The sequence below is a fragment of the Ascaphus truei genome, chromosome 4 (genome assembly GCF_040206685.1).
Source record: "Ascaphus truei isolate aAscTru1 chromosome 4, aAscTru1.hap1, whole genome shotgun sequence".
Classification (NCBI taxonomy): domain Eukaryota; kingdom Metazoa; phylum Chordata; class Amphibia; order Anura; family Ascaphidae; genus Ascaphus; species Ascaphus truei.
In genome coordinates this window covers 348,452,569-348,473,227 of record NC_134486.1, presented here as the reverse complement: position 1 = coordinate 348,473,227, position 20,659 = coordinate 348,452,569, and the positions used below count along the sequence as shown (strand labels likewise).

The following is a 20,659-nucleotide window of genomic DNA, read 5'->3' as shown; positions in this document are numbered from 1 at the left end:
CTCTGATGCAGACACTATAGCTATGCACTCAGACAGTTTAAGTCACCCCTCCTTGGAATGACTGCTTGTAATCTGAGAATTTAGTAACATAACCCAGAGAGAAACATGCTGCTTTCAGATCTCCAAGGTCGTTCGTTTTTTATTAAAGAATGGGTGTGTTAAAATGATATCAATTGTTTAGGTAATTTATAATGTAAAACAAATAAAGCATGTGGACTAGGGCTGTATGTAGTTGTTTCTACTGCATAAAAAGACATTCACTATAAATCCCCCTGACAAGTTTTTACATTCCATATCACCCACACGGAATTTAATTTAGGGAAATCATTTTTGGGAGCAAGTGTACGCATGCATATAAATCCATATTTCTGTTATCGCATGCTTTTGTAGAGATATAAGCCTTTGGCTTTAATAAGCTTGACAGTTTAACAAAACAGGGATGACCCATTAATTGTCATTAACATTTTAAAGTATGCTTCATAGCAATCCCATCCAACAACACTCACAGGCCAGTACTTTTACAAGTGACGTGCCTAAACAAATGGAAACTACATTATGTATGCAAATATGCTTTTAGCGAGGCTTCATTTCAAGGAGAAATAGCAAGAGGGTACAGTATTATACTATTGTGGTTTAAATGCAAAAGGCCTTAGGAATTATCTTTCTCAGCTTAAAAATTGCAACAAAATATTATCCAGTGATTTTAGCTGTAACTAAATTTTAACTGTAACTAAATTGGAAAACACCTCTTTTAAAAAAATAAATAAATACTAAGCACAATCTGCAGTAATCGGTCAAATATAAATTAGATTTTAATATTTCACACACAAAGATGCTGAAAGCATCAGATATGTTTGTTTAATGCTTTGGGTTAAGATACACTTTAACATTTATCAGGATGACCTAAAATTTTGGGAGAACCAATCCGTAGATGCTATATATAGCATCATGTCTTGCCATAAATGGCATGGAAGGGCAGCAGCATTCCTGTACAGATAGATATTATTTTTGTTTTCATCAGCCTGAGCCTGGTTAGTTGGTTAACACAGTTCCTGCTCTTCTTCTCTGCTTTGAAGGTTTTAGTTCTCCTTACACTGGTAAGTCTACTTTAATTAAAAAAAAAATGTATTTAAAAGACTACATCAGATAGGTGAACTGTGTAAAAGTCAAATCGGCTTGCCCATATAATATGCATAAAGAATGACGAGATATAGTCAGTTGCATTGCATGGTACCATATAGAATGATTGGTAATGGGAATACATTGATTTGAACCCCTTTCTTTATCTGTTTTAAGTTTTCATTTCATATTATTTCTCTGGACAGATCATAAACCACATTTTGGGTTGATTGTCAGGTTCCAAAAATCGAGTCAAATGTTGAAATGACAGCATTTGTGCAATTTTTTGCACGTTAGTTATTTCAATGTCCACTTTGTCTGACTATGAAATGGTTTGTCAGGGTAAAGTAATGCACTTTGATGCATCAATCTCTCTCTAAAAAGAAAGTACAGTATGTGTTACCATTTGAGTATTCTAGAACCCATTTAACAAGACTTGAAACTATGTTTGCACATAGGCAGAGGATAATAGGATGGCTAATCATGAGAGCCAATCATAGCCTTGTAATAAAAGTTATTATAGGTCCTTGATTCATCTAATATGAACTCTCACCTCTTCAGATTTTGTGTCTTCTACTACACTCACTTGGATCCATGCAAGTTAATATCAAACGAACATATCAGAAGCATTGCATTTGAATTGTTAAGGTTTTGAACAGATTTAAATGTACAGAACACAGTACATTACAGTATACCGTATACATGGATGGGTTTCACACAATTAAATGTACTGTCTGGTTTGTATATGGCTGTATTTGTTAATTGTCTGTTTTTCGGCATCAATGTCCAGGTAATTCTAATTTATTAATTCCCTGGTATGCACAAGATTATTTTTTTTAACTCTTTCGCTCCCCGAGGAGGCCACAATGCATCTGGGTTGCTTACCTCTCTAGTAGCAAAAAGGTTCAAATATCCTATTTGTATGGACATTTGGTTATTTTAGCTGTATGTAACATGCATGTGAAACACATTATCTGGGTGTCAACATACTGTAATATGTAGTTGGAATATATGATATTTGTCACTGCTTCAGCAAAAAAAAGTATTTTTTCTTTATTATATCGGGTGCTGTTAATTTGCAACAAATTTGTAACTGGAAGATATCACATATAGAACCCGTTGGTGTTCAAAAATGACAAGTGTTCAATAATGGCACTTTAAATCAACATTTAATCCCAGGACCAGTGCTTAGCGCATGTTGAAAAGGAAAAACATTTTTTTTGCTTTCAATTTACTTTCTTTTGCTATGTTTTAAGCCAGACTGGCCTGAGCTCAGTTACAAAAAATGCTACAAACAAAACAGTTTTTTTTTTGTATGTATTGCCTTGAAAATCTGTCCTGTTTGTGGCCCTGGAGGACTGAAATGGGGCCAGCCTATTTTAAGCATACTAATAGAATTAAACAGAGAAACAGCACCAGGTTTGAATCTGTGAGGCCCTCAATGAGTCTGTCTTTCTTTCCTTTTATTGCTTGTTTCAAAGGAGTCTTAGTAAAACACATACTGTATCTCACTGGGCAGAAAGCTTCTGAAATATGCCACAGCTTATGTATGCTCTCCTTTTCCCTGCCTGAAGGAACATTCATTTGTGATGTATTGATTACATGTGCAAAAGGTGACCTTTGAATAAGGGAACTTGGCTGTGCATCCTAATGATCACATTGAAAGGCTATTTACTGGTTAGAGATATACATGGAGACATACTGTACATCACACGTGCAGTTGATGATGAAAAGCAGTCTTGAGTTTGACCGTTCTGGATTTTTAAGGCAGCACTTAAGAACAAACATGGATTTTCACTAATTTTGATATGTGCAATCCTTATATGATAAGACAAAATGGGAAGCGTGCACAGGGCCGCCAACAGAAATCATGGGGACCAGGACAAATGAAAGGAGCAGGCCCCCCACCCCCTCGAACCCATAGTGCGCCTACCACGAAAAAATATTTTTTAGTGCGCAACTTACTTAACTGTTTTCTTCTTATTGTAATAAGGAAAAAAACATTACAATGCAATCTGTTTATTTTTATATTTTCAACAAAAGACAGGTGAATGCCTGCCTGCCTGCCTGCCTGGGTGGGTGATTGACTGGGCTGGTACGTGACTGACTGCCTGGGTGGGTGACTGACTGGGTGGGTGGGTGACTGACTGACTGGGTGGGTGACTGACTGACTGACTAGGTGGGTGACTTGAATGGGTGACTGAGTGGGTGGGTGACTGACTGCCTGGGTGGGTGACTGACTGCCTGGGTGGGTGACTGAGTCGGTGACTGACTGCCTGGGTGGGTGACTGACTGCCTGGGTGGGTGGGTGACTGCCTGGGTGGATGGGTGACTAACTGCCTGGGTAGGTGACTGACTGCCTGGGTGGGGACTGACTGCCTGGGTGGGTGACTGACTGCCTGGGTGGGTGACTGAGTGGGTGGGTGACTGAGTGGGTGGGTGATTGATAGTGTTGGTGACTGGGTGGGTGTGTGACTTTGACTGGGTGGGTGCCTGAGTGACTGGGTGGGTGGGTGACTGAGTAACTGGGTGGGTGACTGAGTGGGTGAGTGACAGAGTGACTAGGTGGGTGGGTGACAGAGTGGGTGGGTGGGTGACTGAGTGGGTGGGTGACTGAGTGGGGCAAGACTGGCGGGCTAATTCCGCGGCTGCTGCCCGGGCAGGAGGCGGGCGCATGGGGGAAGCTGTGTTGGCGGGCGGGGGCGGGGGGGAGCTCGGTTGGTGAGTGCGGGGGAAGCATGTTGGTGGGCGCGCGGGGGAAGCTGTGTTTGAGCGCGCAAGCTCGCAACGGCGCTACCCTCCGTCCCACATTGGGAGCGGGGGAGGCGGGGAGCGAGTCCACAGTCAGCAGGCCAGACACCCTGCTTCCCTGCGCATGCGTGCCAGGACTGCGGCTCTGCGCATGCGCACAGGGAATCGCTGGCATATTTTTTGGGGGACTTTTTTTTCTTTTTTTAATATAACTGGCACGGCCGCGCAGGGGGCCCGGCGCGACCAAGCCCCCTGACTCATGGGCTCGGGACGCCAACCCCGGCAGACCCTCCCAGTTGGCGGCCCTGAGCGTGCATCTCATTAAGAGGCACTGCTCCAAAAACAAGGCATAGTTGTAACTTTACAGCATGTCAATGTATTAAGGTTGCATTGTGTCACTTCTCTCTGTTTGCCACAACAAGGGATTTAAGGAGTTGTCATAGCAAGAGTTAAGGGTTAGTCAGTGCAATATTATAATGAAGTTTACCAAAAATTGTATTGGCTGGTATATATGTTTTAATTTTCTTTGTGTCAATTAAATATTATAGGTTTAAACGATTAGGTGACCCTGTGACGTTCACTGAACGCTATGAGGGTCGACACCCTGAACACCGTGAAATAGGACAGAAACCTTATCATATAGGATAATTATGACCGTATTGACATAACCAGTGCAGTGTTTGTCTTTAGTAGTGACATCATTAACATGTGTGATATACAGTGTGACATTCTAGGGAACAGTAGCATGGTGAGTGAGTTGGACAGTCACAATGGTTCACATTGGCTTCTATTTTCAGCCATACTGTATATGAATCAGCTGCTTGCTGATGTATGACTGCACTCTATGCTTATTGTCAGGAAGCCTGGGAATGTGGAGAATCATTTGCAAGTAAAGGATCAATAACTAAGCCATAAGGTGTAAAAAAGGCAAACATTTGATACAGATATTGTCTGGGAGTAGAATAAATGTTTGGTAAAATAATGCTGTTGTGGTAAAAGGATGTAACCTATGTGATCCAACACTTGAATTTCTAAATATATTGAACTGCATAGAATAAAAGTTCAATGCTATGACTACAATGCAGGGTTTTGCCTATGTTATCATGTTCTGTTTTCACGCCATTATTGAAATTATGTTATTCATATGCAAATGTTAGAAGGAAATGGCTGGATTATTTTATCAAATATTTGAATGCTTTTCCTATTTAAAATGTAGTCAGCTAGTGTTGACAGCATCTTAGATAGTTTCGAACACCTGCTTGTTACAGTATATCAGCATGGAAGAATTCTGTGATATAATGTAATCATTTTAGCGATGCATCACCCAAGATGTCCAACCAGTGTATCATTTACACCGGTGCTATTCAACTATATACAAACATTGTACTGTACATCAGTTTGAACAATATGGAATGTGCATAAGCCACGGTCCCAAAGAACTTATACTCTCAGGCAAATGGAGATAAAGTGACTTGTCCAAGGTTACAAGGAGAAATAATCATCAGACACTGGGATGTAACTCGGTTCATCCGCTTGAAAGGCTTTTGTCCTGACCATTGCTACTGCTTTAGGCCTGTTAACAATGTATTAGAAGTTACTGTTATTGCCACAATGGCAGGCATGAAAACAAACGTTAAATAACAACTATTGATGAATTAGTCACTTATATATCAGACGAGAGCCAAGCTAGATGACCCACTGTTTCTAAGGAAACCATTAACATACGTTTCACATGGAGTATTAAGAGAGAAAAATTCTTTGATTGATCATATCGTCGTTGTAGAGGTAAAACTCATTTTTGGCAAAAAAACTCACTACATGTACTTCCTGATATGGCATTTCTTGATATTTCTATTGAAAAACTAATTGCGTGCCTATTAAGTCATAGTTCAGAGTTACCAAAACATAAAACTCATTAAGTATGATTTTGAAATAATGTCAAAAAGAACATTTATTCGCTTTTTCCTCAGTACTCAAAGAATATAGTTCATGACTTTTAGCTCTACAACGGCAATATATTAGAATGTTTGAATATATTTGCAGAACAGTTTTGTCATTCTTAAATCTTTCATTTTAAACACCAAAAATAACTGTGATCAAAAAATAATTGACAGTAGAAAGTGGTCATTAATAGAACATATTAAGATTTGGCAAGTGATTTAAGTGAAGTGCCTCATGGTTTGATATTAGGGTTACTGCTCTTTAACTTGTTTTTTTATTGACCTACAGGTAGGCATAGAAAGCAAAGTGTCCATCTTTGCTCCTTCGAGGCATTATCTTCAAATAATGTGACACTGTGTAACATCTTAGCATAAAAGAGAGACCTACTGTATTTATCAGATGACCCATTTATGCAAAATATATTCAAATGATTTAAATGAGCATATTTTCCAGGTATTTCAGGCGTGTTTGCAGATCACGCTGCAGAGTATAGGTGACTCTCTCTCCCCTTCTGTTCTCCTCTTCTGCAAAGTCCTATTTCAGTGTACAGTATGTGGGGGAGGAATACCAGGTTTAGGAATGACTTGTAACTTTATTTCATAACATTAACTTTAACGTAGAGAATAGGGGTTGATTATCTTTTAGCCTCATTAACATCTCGTTAACACTAATGGCAATTAAACATAATGCTACAGTTGTAACGGGAATAAAACCTGTTTTTTGGCTTTAGTGAATACAGTGTGATGATTATCACTGTTAAATTAGGCTAACGTAATGTTAAAGAAGCTAACGGAGCTGGGCCCAAAACAGTGTAAGGTCGTAAAATTAGAGAAGGATATAATTTCTGTGCAAAATAATAATTGGTTACATGGGGAACATGGGCAGGTAAATGGCAAATTAGTTTTAATATAAATAAATGACATTTGTGAATTTGGATAGCAACAATAAGCATCTTACGCACAAGCATAATGGAAATGTAGGTCAATCTTTGATGATACGGTAAGGAATTTCTACAGGAGTGATTGTAAATAAATTTAGCAACAGTGTTGAATGTTGGGACATAGCTACATAGGCTGCTCGGCTATTGCCACGAATAACACATAACATGGTATATAGTATAAGCATAGCATGGCCTCTGCATGAATCTCTAGTGAGACTGTACAGTATCTTCAATATGGAGCACTGTGTTCTTAGATTGGATTAATCAACAATAGATAATGTTAGTAATTTATAGTATTTTGAAACACTATGAAAGACAAAGAGGTAGTTTTACAGTAGATACTGATCAATATTTCGAAGTAATTGGGGATCTTTATTTCAAAGTCTGCTGTCTGCATATACATAAACAGCTGCATGAGACACCATCATCATCATTATGGAATACACATTTTATTGGGGTAATATGACTATTGCCCACAAATACATTTCATTAAATGCATTGTACTGTATTAACAAATCTCTCCTTTTTACTAATGAGAGAAGAAGCAGGTTGTATGACCTTACCATAACAGTGTCTAGCACGAGTTACTATATTTACTGTATACAGGAAATAATACAAACAGTCAGCGGGAGGTTGGCCCGCTTTGTTTTAAACGAGATTACCAAACGTTTTTTGAAGAGGCACATCAACATTGGGAAGTTCGCAAAAAAAGTGAAAAATAAAATGTTTGGTTATATAAATATTTGGGGTGTTTGCGAGCTAGAAGTGTAGCAAAACTGTAAGCAGTTACTGTAAAAGTCACCAAATTTGGTGGAATATATGGATTACGGTGGGGAAATTTACAATGGTGATGTTTGCCAATCGCAGTACTATGTGACTTTTTTGGCAGCTACTGTAGGAAGGCCCCAAGATATCCACATCCACAAATGTGGGTGAAGGTTTATCCCTTTTCCAGCCAAATGTACATAATGATAACCTTCCCGAAGAAATGCAACATGATGGTAAACTGATATTTTCTGGGAATACATAATGATAAAAATGTCTCTACTCTATGTATATATATATATATATATATATATATATATATATATATATATATTCCTACAGCACCATCCACATACTCTATGCACGACAATGCACACTATTGATAAATATAGCAAAAAAAAACAGCATTTCATATAAAAGTTAACACTGGGAATAAGGAGTCACTGACCAATGGAATTTTTGTAAATTATAACGGCATTTATAAAACGGACACAAAAATGTTCAGTATATATTGTTCATTAGCTTTCAAATGGCTTTGTTAGATATTCATAATAATTTAAGGAAGGGACTGTTGTATTTTGGAATGTCATCTACAGTGCTCTACTGAAACAACTGTGAATAACCTTCTAAGTGGCATGTATATCCTTGACTACTCTGACACATCACCCAAACAACGTCAAGTCTCTTTAAAGGCCTCTTCAATGTGGCTTATGAAGAGAAGCTCTTCACAAGGACTTTACTTAAATAATAATCCCTGAAGAACAGGGCATTACTGGCCAATAATGCCCCGGCTTGAAGAGTTGAAGGCCGGAAGCGAAGCCGAGGGACATTAACCCAGCCAGGGCATTATTGGCCAGTAATGTCCTGTTCTGAGGGGATTATTACTATTGTAGGCTTTAAAAAAAAAAATCCATAAAAAAGATCCACTTTTGTAGTCATATTGATTTGTATCAGCATTGTCTACATTCTTATGATTTTACTGCAAGTTTATTCAAAGGAAATTGTACACACACACACACACACACACACACACACACACACACACACACACACACACACACACACACACACACACACACACACACACACACACACTGCAGCCCTCCCTCTATACACTCAAAATACCTCTATATACACCCCACCTCTCTATACAGAAACACACTCTGCAACCCCCCTCTATATACACAAACACACTCTGCTGTCCCCTTACACACTCTGTAGCCCCCCTCCTCTACACCCACAAAACACACTGCAGCCCTCCTCCACCATCTACACTCACAAAACACACACACACAGCAGCTCCCCTCTACACCCACAAACACAGAATGCACACACTGCAGCCCCCTGTAAACCCACAAAACTGCAGATGCATAAACACCAAACACACACACACACACACACACACACACACACACACACACACACACACACACACACACACACACACACACACACACACACACACACACACACACACACACACACACACACACACACACACACTGCAGCCCCCCTCTACACCCACAAAACACACTGCAGACACACCAACAAAACAGACTGCTGCCCCCTCTACATCCACAAAACACATACCAGCAGTCCCCTCTCTACACCCACTGCAGCCCACCTGTAAACACACACACAAAACACTCTGCACCTCTCCTCCACCCACAAAACACACACTGCAGCCCCCTCTGCACCCACAAAACACACACTGCAGAGACACACACAAACCAACAAAACAGACTCTCCCACCTCTACATCCACAAAAACACACCAGCTGCCCCCTCCCTACACCCACTGCACCCCCCTGTAAACCCACACACTGCAGACATACACGAACAAAACAATCTGCATCCCTCCTCCATCCACAAAAAACACACTGAAGACACACACACTGCAGCCCCCCTCTACACCCACAAAACACACAGCAGACATACACCAACAAAACAGAGCCTACTGTCCCATCTACACCCACAAAACACACACCAACAGAAGATACACATACACACCAATAAAACACTGTGCTGGCCCCCTTTACACCCACAAAGCACACGGCAAACACACAAACCGTTCCTCTCACTCTCTTGTGCTGAGGTCTCTGCAGGAAGGGTGGGGGAGGAGTCAGAGCCTTGCTGGTGCCTCCTCTCCAATCACATCCCGTGTCTAAGAGCTGATCTCAATCTTTGTTAATGAGAACTGAAAGCTGATTGGCTGAAAAACTTGGCAGGGTGCCAAAAATTCCGGGGCATAACTGATTGGATAATGCCCGGAATTTTATCCAATCAGAGAGCAGGGATTTCAATAATGCCCGGAATTTACCAGCTTTAGCCTATACTTAGCTTTACGTCCGGTTTGTTTTGCAATGTACTGTAAAGTACACTAAGTCAAGGGGAAGGATGTAATATTTTGTTGGCTGGAGTGTAGTGTTGAATAATGATAAACTGTCTGATCAGCAGTACAACAAAATAATTAACCAATTTGTGCTTTCACAAATACTCAAAACTGATATTTGTTTACTATTTTAGGAAGCTAATTCTGATTTTTCCATAGAATGAAGCAATAAAAACAATCAATCCAATTGAGTTCCATTTCATTCGTGCAAGAAATCATTATTAAGTTGGTAATTACGGTATAAAGAATGAGCTTTTTCATGGCTTATTCTAACTGGTATATTATTTCTGGAAGTAGATTACTGACTGGACTTATTATTGAGATAAAAGTATGCCTGTAGAATATACCATACTTTGCCTTGTAAAACCCTGCACCCCAGCTGCCTTAAGAAACACATAAACAAAAAACCTCCATAAATTTACCCCATCACATCCCTCAATCTCCTACTTTCCTTTTATAAAGTAACCCACCATGTTAATCTCTACTCTCCTTTCAATGGTATGTGACAGTGTAGTGTTTAAGTATACATTCACGTGACTGCATTTCTTGTGTCTCTGTCATTTGCACATAGTTAGCCATACTGCCGCTCTCCTAAGGTGTAGTAGATTTGTACATGAATAGGGTGCATACGGGAATGAATATAACAAGAAAATATATTAGTGAGTGGCTATATAGGGATTATTCCATAGGATTGAATACTTCCTAGCCCTTTAATGTTTATAGTGAGCGCACATATGTTTCTTCTGGTTGCCTTATCAACTCCCTTCTTGTCTCTGTCATTTGTTAATATCTTTTAATTAAACAAAAGCAAATGTTCAAATAATTATTATTATTTTTTAATAAACATGTATTTTTTCTGATCCTAGATATAGGGACCAGCTTCCACCATGACATCTACTGTTCCGTTCTACCAGAGGAAGCATAGGCACTATGACCAGTCATATCGCAATCTCCAAACCAGATATGTAGTTCAGGAATATTCTGCACAAAAGTAAGTATTATTTTCTTATTATTTACTTTATTATATTTAAAAAAAAATCTAATAATGACACCATAAAATTGCAAGATTATTATTTTAATCATTTTACAAATATGTATGTAGTTGTGTAAACATGTTCTACGAGATTTCTTTACGCATGTTTTATATACAGCAGTATATTATGGTAGCGTAACCGACCCTGCAAACTGGCATGCACCAATAAAAAGCAATACCGAGTATGACCACAAACTTCCAAGTATCTAAAAGTCCTTTTTGTTTGAGAAGTGCGACCCACAAATTAATTTTAGAGATCAGGCCAATGCTGTTAGCTGGAAACCACACATGCTTCCCAAGCGTCTTCAAACACAACTAAATATAGAACACACAGTTAGTGTAGAGATGGGTATTGGCTTACAGTATTCTCAAGTACATTTTCTCTATGGAACTTTAGTAGGAGTGGAAGTTTTGTGGCGATACACAGTATTTTGCAGTATGTTCAAAGTTATTGTCCTGTGAAATATTTACAAAGAGTAGGGTGAAGGCTATGGATATTAATCCACTGCTCAAATCAGGATTACTCATAATTTTAGTCCTAATTAAGAGAGAGTGACATTATAGTGGTAGATTTAAACATTGAAATATGTGAAATGGGGAATAATATATATTAGGGGGGGGGGGGGCGGAAGCTCTGAATGTAAAATAAACAAAATAAATATCAAATTAAGGTGTTTTTTTTATATCATAGGAAAAATGCATGCCTTTTGGAAAAAATTCATGTACAACAGGTACTTTAAGGAGTATTCCCACCAAGCAAGTCCTATTTTTTTTATCAGTGTAATCAGTTTTCTTAGAAAGATTCAATGCCCCTTAAAGTAACAGTTTTACTTATCTGCAACATGTAAAAAAGAATATATATACAGTTAGGTCCGGAAATAATTGGACACTGATACAAGTTTTAAATAATGAATATGTGCTTAAAGTGCAGTCTATCAGCTTTAATGTGAGGGTATTCACATCCAAATTGGAGGAAGGGTTTAGGAATTACATCTTTTTAATATGTAGGCCCCTCTTTTTCAAGGGACCAAAAGTAATTGGACAATTGACTCAAAAGCTGTTTCATGGACAGGTGTGCGCTATTCCTTCGTTATTTCATCATCAATTAAGCAGATAAAAGGTCTGGAGTTGATTCCAGGTGTGACATTTGCATTTGGAAGCTGTTGCTGTGAACCCACAACATGTGGTCAAAGGAGCTCTCAATACAAGTGAAACAGGGCATCCTTAGGCTGCAAAAAAAAGAAAATCCAGATAGCAGGAACATTAGGAGTGGCCAAATCAACAGTTTGGTACATTCTGAGAAAAAAAGAACGCACTGGTGAGCTCTGCAACACAAAAAGGCCTGGACGTCCACGGAAGACAACAGTGGTGGATGATCATAGGATCCTTTCCATGGTAAAGAAAAACCCCTTCACAACATCCAGCCAAGTGGAGAACACTCTCCAGGAGGTAGGCATATCATTATCCAAGTCTAACATAAAGAGAAGACTTCATGAAAGCAAATACAGAGGGTTCACCACAAGGTGCAAACCATTCATAAGCCTCAAGAATAGAAAGGCCAGATTAGACTTTGCCAAATAATATCTAAAAAAGCCAGCCCAGTTCTGGAACAGCATTCTTTGGACAGATGAAGCTAAGATCAACTTGTACCAGAATGATGTGAAGAAAAAAGTATGGAGAAGGCTTCGAATGGCTCATGATCCGAAGCTTACCACATCATCTGTAAAACACGTGGAGGCAGTGTGATGACATGGGCATGCATGGCTTACAATGGCACTGGGTCACTAGTGTTTATTGACGATGTGACAGAAGACAGAAGCAGCCGGATGAATTCTGAAGTTTATAGGAATATATTGTTTGCTTAGATTCAGCCAAATTCAACAAAGTTTATTGGACGGCGCTTCACTTTACAGATTAACAATGACCCAAAACATACTGTGGAAGCAACCCAGGAGTTTTTTAAGGCAAAGAAGTGGAATATTCTGCAATGGCCAGTCAATCACCTGATCTCAACCCAATCGAGCATGCATTTCACTTGCTGAAGACAAAACTTAAGGCAGAAAGACCCACGAACAAACAACAACTGAAGACAGCTACAGTAAAGCCTGGCAAAGCATCACAAAGGAGGAAACCCAGCATTTGGTGATGTCCATGCGTTCCAGACTTCAAGCAGTCATTGCCTGCAAAGGATTCTCGACAAAGTATTAAAAATGAACATTTTATTTATGATTGTGTTCATTTGTCCAATTACATTTGAACCCCTGAAATAAGGGGACTGTGTATGAAAATGGTTGCAATTCCTAAACGTTTCATTCAATATTTTTGTTCAACCCCTTGAATTATAAGTGAAAGTCTGCACTTCTATTGCATCTCGGTTGTTTAATTTCAAATCCATTGTGGTGGCGTACAGAGCAAAAATTATAAAAATTGTGTCAGTGTCCAATTATTTCCGGACCTAACTGTATATCTATATATATATATATATATATATATATATATATATGAATAACATATGAATAATAATAATGGTTCTATGATTGCTATACAAACAATTGACAAAACCAAAACAGCACTTTAGTTTTAATTTAGAGGGCTGACAAACAGAGTTATCATGAAATGACACTAGATAAAGATTGCAAAAACTATGGCAAGCTTTTGTTTTCAATGGAAAAGTTAAAAGTGTAAAAACATTCAATTTTTTATTAAAAGTGCCAATCATGTACTTTTAATCTATTAAATTTGCCACTGTCCTCAGATCACTTTGGTCATAGGAGATACTGCTCCTTTAAACAGAATATTAACATTACAGAAACTGTACATTACATCTTAACTAGGCTGCAGAAAAAAGTGCTGAGTATTTACTGTATTTAGGAATGTAACCCTGAAGATGCTCAACATACTTTGTTAATTAGAACTTTAGAAATGCATTGTACACCATCTGTGGCCTCCATGTGTGTTGCACTTGCTAAAGGTTTATGATACTTTTGGTGTGTTTTGGTTATTAAAATTAGCAATTTTATTATGTACACGTTTTGATTAAATAACTCATCTCTCTCCAATTACAAATAGCTGAAGCTGTATGATTATTAAATCAAATAATATATATTTATTCACATACATAAACATATATACTTGTTTTTATATATATATATATATATATATATATATATATATATATATATATATAAAAAAGCGAAAATAGCAAAAAGTGGCACTGTGTGCTCATTTGCATGTCATTTCCCAGAATCCCCTGCTGCAGTGGAAGTGCTGTGTGCTGGGTGATAATGGGGAAAGGCGGGGTTGCAGACCTGCCTAAGACATGCAGATGAGCATACAGTCGTATTTACATTTATTTATATATATATATATATATATATATATATATATATATATATATATATATATATATATATATATGTGTGTATATGTGTATTAATTTGTTCACTCATTCACTCATCAGCATGGAAGCGTCATGAAGAAGCTGAAATAGGTACTTAGTATGAATGGCATTTCCTATTGTTGTTTTATACATTTGACGCAGATCTCTTATGAGCAGTGGATAACACCACATCAGACCAGCTTAATACCAAGAGAAAGGAAAACTTCATCAGTTCTAAAGGAAAATTTGGATACATCTAATTTTTCATACTATTTCCTCTCCTAACTACTACTATGACCACTGATTAAAACACTCATTGGTGCAAGTGAAGAACAATTTGAGTAAATCCCCTTTTCGCACATTGACGAGTAAAGCAGAAGCAAAATTACGCAATTTGCACCGACAGTACCTTTGGAGAAATGCTTCAGGTGGCGACTTTTGATACATATTCCCCTAATTTTTTCAACCAAAGGGATTATTCTATAACTTCCAAAGCATCCGATCGCATTGCGATTGGCAACACCCCCCTCCTTCAAGTAAATGGGAGTGTTTCCACCGTCTGCGTTTCATAGCATATAAAACCAGCACCTGAAACCCATTCTGTATGTCATGCAAAATGTGTCATTCGTAATCAAGGGCAAGTTCGCGGACTAGAAATCTAAAAAATGGCGATGTTCGGAGTTTGTTTGGAAGCTCAAATCGAACTTAAGAACAAACTTTAGAATCTGAACAATTTCTTGATGTGTTGCTTAAAAAAAAAAAAAAAAACTAAAACAACAACTGTGAGAACTCTTGAGTTTGTGAACCATAAAACTATCAAACATTTGCAAAAATACCCAGTTTGAAATGTTTGACCATATTTCGAAAACAAATGTCCTGCTTATTTTGACTTTTCTCCATAGTTTGTAACAAAGTTAAAACCAATTAAATCCGGGCACAACAAAAACCAAAGCACAAGTGCAAGTTCCACCTTTAGTAAATTGTACATGTACAGTATGTCTTATGAGAATGCAATATTTCTTCTGTATTCCTTCCCTGTAATATCTTTTGCTGATGCTCATGGTTTTCTCTCTCTCTTTTCCCACCAGTTCTTTGTCTGACATAAAGCAGGGGAGGTTATTTCTTTCTTTATCTTTTCAGATCTCTTTTGTTGCTTTTCTCAACTTCTTTTATTCCTGGTTCCCATCCCACGCTTTTACCAATGTAGCCAATGTTCCCGCTCCCTTACACGCTTTAACGTTGCACAAGTAACGTGATACTCGATGAGTGCGTTAAACCAGTGGTCTTAGATGAACCTTAATATCCATGATTTCCTTTCTGTTACTTCAGAAGAAGTGCCTCAGCTTCTACTCAGAGAAGTTCAGCATCTTCAACTCTGTCCAGATCAAAATGCATTTGTGGGGCTGATAAAGAGGTTCAAGAATACTTTGTCCCTGCGTTTAAAAGAAGGTAGAATATACGCTCTGCAGAATAAAAAATTGTGTACCGCACATAGGAAATAAATGTCAGGACACAAGCAACATATTTCACTGAAAATTAACTCATATGTATTTTTTATTTCATTAAATTAAATGATCAACATCAACATAAGGTGGGTAAAACCTTAACATCATTAATAATTAGATACAACATAGCTAAATATATATATTTTTATTAGTGGCTTCATTTATTGTGCACGATCTCTGCCAGATTTAATATAAGGAGTTAATAATTGAACGGCAACAATAACCTTCAATAATTTTCACAAATGTTTCAGTCAAACCGCTAACGAAACTTTTGCATGTCCCATTCATTTTGTAACATACAGGCAACCAGCTGGACCTAACCAAAGAAATTAGATACAAAATAACTCACTAATGCTGTGCTTAACCCGCCACTCAGTACAGGAAAGAACTGCATCTCAGAGTTGTATCCAAAGTATGTCTGTAGTGCTCAATGTGCAAGAGAAGGTAGAGAGCACATTTCATTGTGAAATGTAGACATTTGTGTCTGTGATAACACAGCATAATTGCTGTTCATACTGCTATCATTTTAATAATTTGATAGACAAGTTGTGTTTTACCTACGGTAGGAATATAGCAAACCATACAGCCAAAGAGAACCTTCCTGCTAACTATAATTGTGCTGTGCGGCTTAGTTAGTATATCTGATGAGCCCCATGGGGATTGTCATATTTGTGGTAAGCTACAGTATGATAAGCCATCTGACACACCACAATTTTTCCAGGATCAAATGTGGATCATTTTCTGTGTCTGTAAGCACTACACTGCAGTGTATAATACTAACAGGACATGAGTTATTATTAGTGTTGGGCTCTCAAAGTAGAAGAAGCTTTTGAATGTTGGGCCTGATTTATACTCACGACTGGTTTATACAGTATAACAACATAATAATTTCTAGGAATATCCTGAGTATTCAATTTTATGAAGTAAAGTTAGATCTTGCCTATGAAAAATAATCTAATTTATCCCGTATTCAGATTCTTTCCCTCATTGTTTGTTTCCTCATTCTTCTGTCAACCCCTTCCATTTCCCTCCCTGCACCTGCCTATATTTCCCTTCCATTCACCTCTCATTTATCTGTACACTTATAACCTTTATTTTCACTCATAGAGGCTTATTCTGTAAGCTCTGTTAGTGCTTTACCGTGCGTTCTGCATTCAAGTCAATGGGGCTTTCCATGCAGATCGCTCGTATAGCGCTAACGGAGCTTACATAATAATCCCCGTAGTCTGTTTTCTAAGCAGAGTTTACTTACTTACTCCTGTATGTTGTTCTACAGAGTGATGCTTTGGTTTTAGCCAAATAAGCAAATGTATCTTACATAGTGTACTGTACATTCATTTTGCTGTTTCATTGGCTATAGCCTATAACTCCTCTCCAGACCCTAAAGAGAAGATGCCTAACCTCTACCTATATAACAACATTTCTTCTTTCTCCTAATCATTGACATCTCCTTCTGTCTTCCTTTCCATCAATCATACAGAAGATAAACCCAACATCTGTTATCTCTGTGCTTGCATTTCATACAGTACCTACATGGAAGTTAAGAAATTCCACTTCCAACTCTGAGATAAATGTCCTGTAATCCAAACGCTTTATTAACCGTGCTAAGGATGGCTAATGTTAATAACTTGGAAACATTATTCGGGAATTGTGTCTTCAAATTTGACTAGAAATCTCTACTTTATTTGATTAAGCTCCACCACTGGTTTCACTTTTACAATATTAGACATTCCCATGTTTATCCTACACATCAATCTATTTACATAATGCGAGGAGAGGCATTCAAATTAGTTTTACATCAACTAATCAGAATTCTTTTTTCTGTCTTTATATTTTGAAATGGGAGAGGGTGGTGATATCTTACATGTGTACGTAATGGTTTCTTTGTGCAGACAGATGACTGTATCTCTACGTCTGCATTTGTAACTGTGGTTCGAAATCTATGAGTTTGACAGTCTTTATTTATTTCTCTGTGTCTCCTTGTTTGTCACTCATCTTGTCTTTGTGTTGAATTCCTGTGTATCTCTTGGCTGAGTCCCCGCTGGCGCTGAGCTCGCTTGGCGCTTGGTGCTTGGCGCGCTTACCTTCTTCTATGTGAATCAGCACATCCCCTCTCCCGCTGTGCTCGCGCGCTCATGCGCGTGCACACACGCTCTCCCAAGCAGACAAGGGAGAGATACTTTGGTGCTGAGAACAGGGTCACATCGCCCAGTCTGTCTGTGTGCTCATTTGCAAAACAAAAAATGTGAGGCGCTACTAGTGAAGGTAAAAATAAATAAATCAATTAATTAATTGAATTAATAAAGATATGTGATATATCTAAAAGTGCTCAAATGTGATAAGAATGGCAAACTTTGCTGCTCAACCCTCTTTGGAGAAGTTCCAGTTTCTCCTATCTTGAATGTTGAAGAGAAGCTTGTGGGGAGCGCAGCTATCACCATATATATGCAAAGGAAAAAATGTATATAGTGTAGTATATCTAAACGAATACAGCAACTTCAACAGGAATCATGAATGGGAACTCACATTCTGCCAGTTGTAATACAGCATTTGGAATAGCAATAGATGCAGTAGATGGATTCAGCACTGTGTGGGGGGGGGGGGGGTCTGGCTGGTATACACTCCCTGATGTCAGCAGGACAAACCCTCAATAGAATGGAAAAGACAACTCTAGTGCAACATTGTATGTTCACTATTGATATATTTAAAATAGGCAATTTCTATTGCACTTACATGAGCAATATGTGCTTAGACACATAAAAATCGATGCGCAGGAGTCCGACTCCTGACGAAGCTGCCACGCCAGCGAAACGCGTTGAGTGAACCTTGCAGCAGTCCAGACGTGTGCCCAGCATACCCCAGAACCCGTTTTGATCCATTCTGCGATCGCCGATGAAACCGGAAGTGACGTGACGGGCCAGACCGGAAGTGACGCGACACAACTTCGGGAGTGGGGTGGATGATACACACCAATGCTGCGCATCGATTTTTATGTGTCTAAGCACATATTGCTCATGTAAGTGCAATAGAAATTGCCTATTTTAAATATATCAATAGTGAACATACAATGTTGCACTAGAGTTGTCTTTTCCATTCTATTGAGGGTTTGTCCTGCTGACATCAGGGAGTGTATACCAGCCAGACCCCCCCTCCCCCCCACACAGTGCTGAATCCATCTACTGCATCTATTGCTATTCCAAATGCTGTGTGCTCATTTGCATGTCATTCCCCAGAATCCCTTGCTGCAGTGGAAGTGCTGTGTGCTGGGTGATAACGGTGAAAGGCGGGGTTGCAGACCTGCCTAAGACATGCAGATGAGCATACAGTTGTATATATATATAGATATAGATATATATGAGAGAGAGAGAGAGCGAGAGAGATACACAGAAACACAGACAGCCCCTATGCAGCCAATGACACACACTCTAAAAATGTTGCAGGACAGCGATCACTCATGCTTGAGAGCTGGTGACATCACTGCTCTCCAAGCATGAGCGAGCTTAGCGGCAGTGGGGCCGCAGCCTTACTCTTGTCTGTTACTTTGTATCTCTATCATGTCCCTGTGTTTTACCTATTTCTCCATGGCAATTTCTTACCAACTATCGTTGTCTTGTGCTGTATCTCTCCACGCTTTTATCAGTATGTGTGCCTCTTACTATAACATACTTATTATTTATTTTTCTGTGTCCAGTGACCCAAATCTTTAATATTCCACCTTCTTATTTTATTTAACATCTTTGCTGCATTTGGTAATGCTGACTACTCTTTTGCTTCTGCAATAATAATCTCTAATTGTTCACCTACAAAGCATGCAGCTGCAATGCCAGAAGAGGTGCAGTATTGAAAGAGATGCTAAGTTCCGTACATAGTAGAGTGGGGTATTTTTCTCACTGCTTAATCAGTGGAAGTGACATTTCCTAATTGGTTTGATACTCTTTGTGCATTCACTCATTTTTTACACTGGTCTTTTTTAACGCAGGTCTGAAGAACAACGTACTGAGCAACAAACTAAACAACGTAAAGGCTATGACAGAAGTCTCCACTATTCCACTGAGTTGTCCTTTTTGCAAGATGATATTCGTATAGCACGGGCCTTAGCACGGGAACAGATTGATAAAGTTTCCATACAACGGATGGTAAAGAAATGATCCGTGTTCCCAAGCTTGAAAAGACTTGTTGCATTAAATAAACAATACACCTAATCTTCTCTGCACTCTCATTATTTTTTATCTGACAGGTGGATGAGAAGCTGTCATTACAGAGAAGTATCCATGAAGAGTGCATAAGCAGAGCTCCAGATATCTTGGTACGGCTCAGATCCCATACTGTTTGGGAAAAAATGGCGGTGAAGCTTTTCTTTACTGTTCAAGGGTTTCCAACCCCTCTCGTGCAATGGTATGTATTTTTCCTGTAATCAAATTTAAAAAAAGATAAACTTATACTGTAGGTCTAATGCCTCTTTGCTGATGAAGAAAACAACACTTGGTAAAGAATGCAATAATGTACAGTAATTATTTACTTTTGTAAGGATCTGTGGTTATTTACCTTGTAGTTTACCAGTAAATAGTTGTTTTAAAAATCATAATCGCATTTTACTGAATGGCTACTGTATGGGTGTTTTGAGTTCTCATATTTTGTGTGGAAATAATATCTTGTGTGGCAAAAAAATGCAAATCTCACACGAAAACAGCCCTGCTATGCTCTACGTTGACGGCTTTAATGTTGTACTGTATATCTCTAAAACAGCCAGGGAGTGTGAGAGGGCGTGTGAGAGGGCGTGTGAGAGGGCGTGTGAGAGGGCGTGTGAGAGGGCGTGTGAGAGGGAGTGTGAGAGG

The 20,659-nt window shown here is 38.6% G+C and overlaps 1 protein-coding gene across 3 annotated transcripts in view; it reads left to right on the top strand.

The window, feature by feature from the left end:
• The first annotated feature begins 967 nt into the window (after positions 1-967).
• Positions 968-20,659, top strand: part of MYOM2 (myomesin 2) — a 150,331-nt gene continuing 130,639 nt past the window's right edge. For 2 of the 3 annotated variants that reach the window (XM_075598213.1, XM_075598212.1), the window contains exons 1-5: positions 968-1,097; positions 10,774-10,898; positions 15,649-15,768; positions 19,804-19,960; positions 20,062-20,219. In XM_075598213.1, coding sequence (XP_075454328.1) covers positions 10,795-10,898; positions 15,649-15,768; positions 19,804-19,960; positions 20,062-20,219 — 539 coding nt within the window. In that variant the 5' untranslated portion in view covers positions 968-1,097; positions 10,774-10,794. The remainder of the gene's footprint in view (positions 1,098-10,773; positions 10,899-15,648; positions 15,769-19,803; positions 19,961-20,061; positions 20,220-20,659) is intronic. The other variant, XM_075598214.1, reaches the window with a different exon arrangement.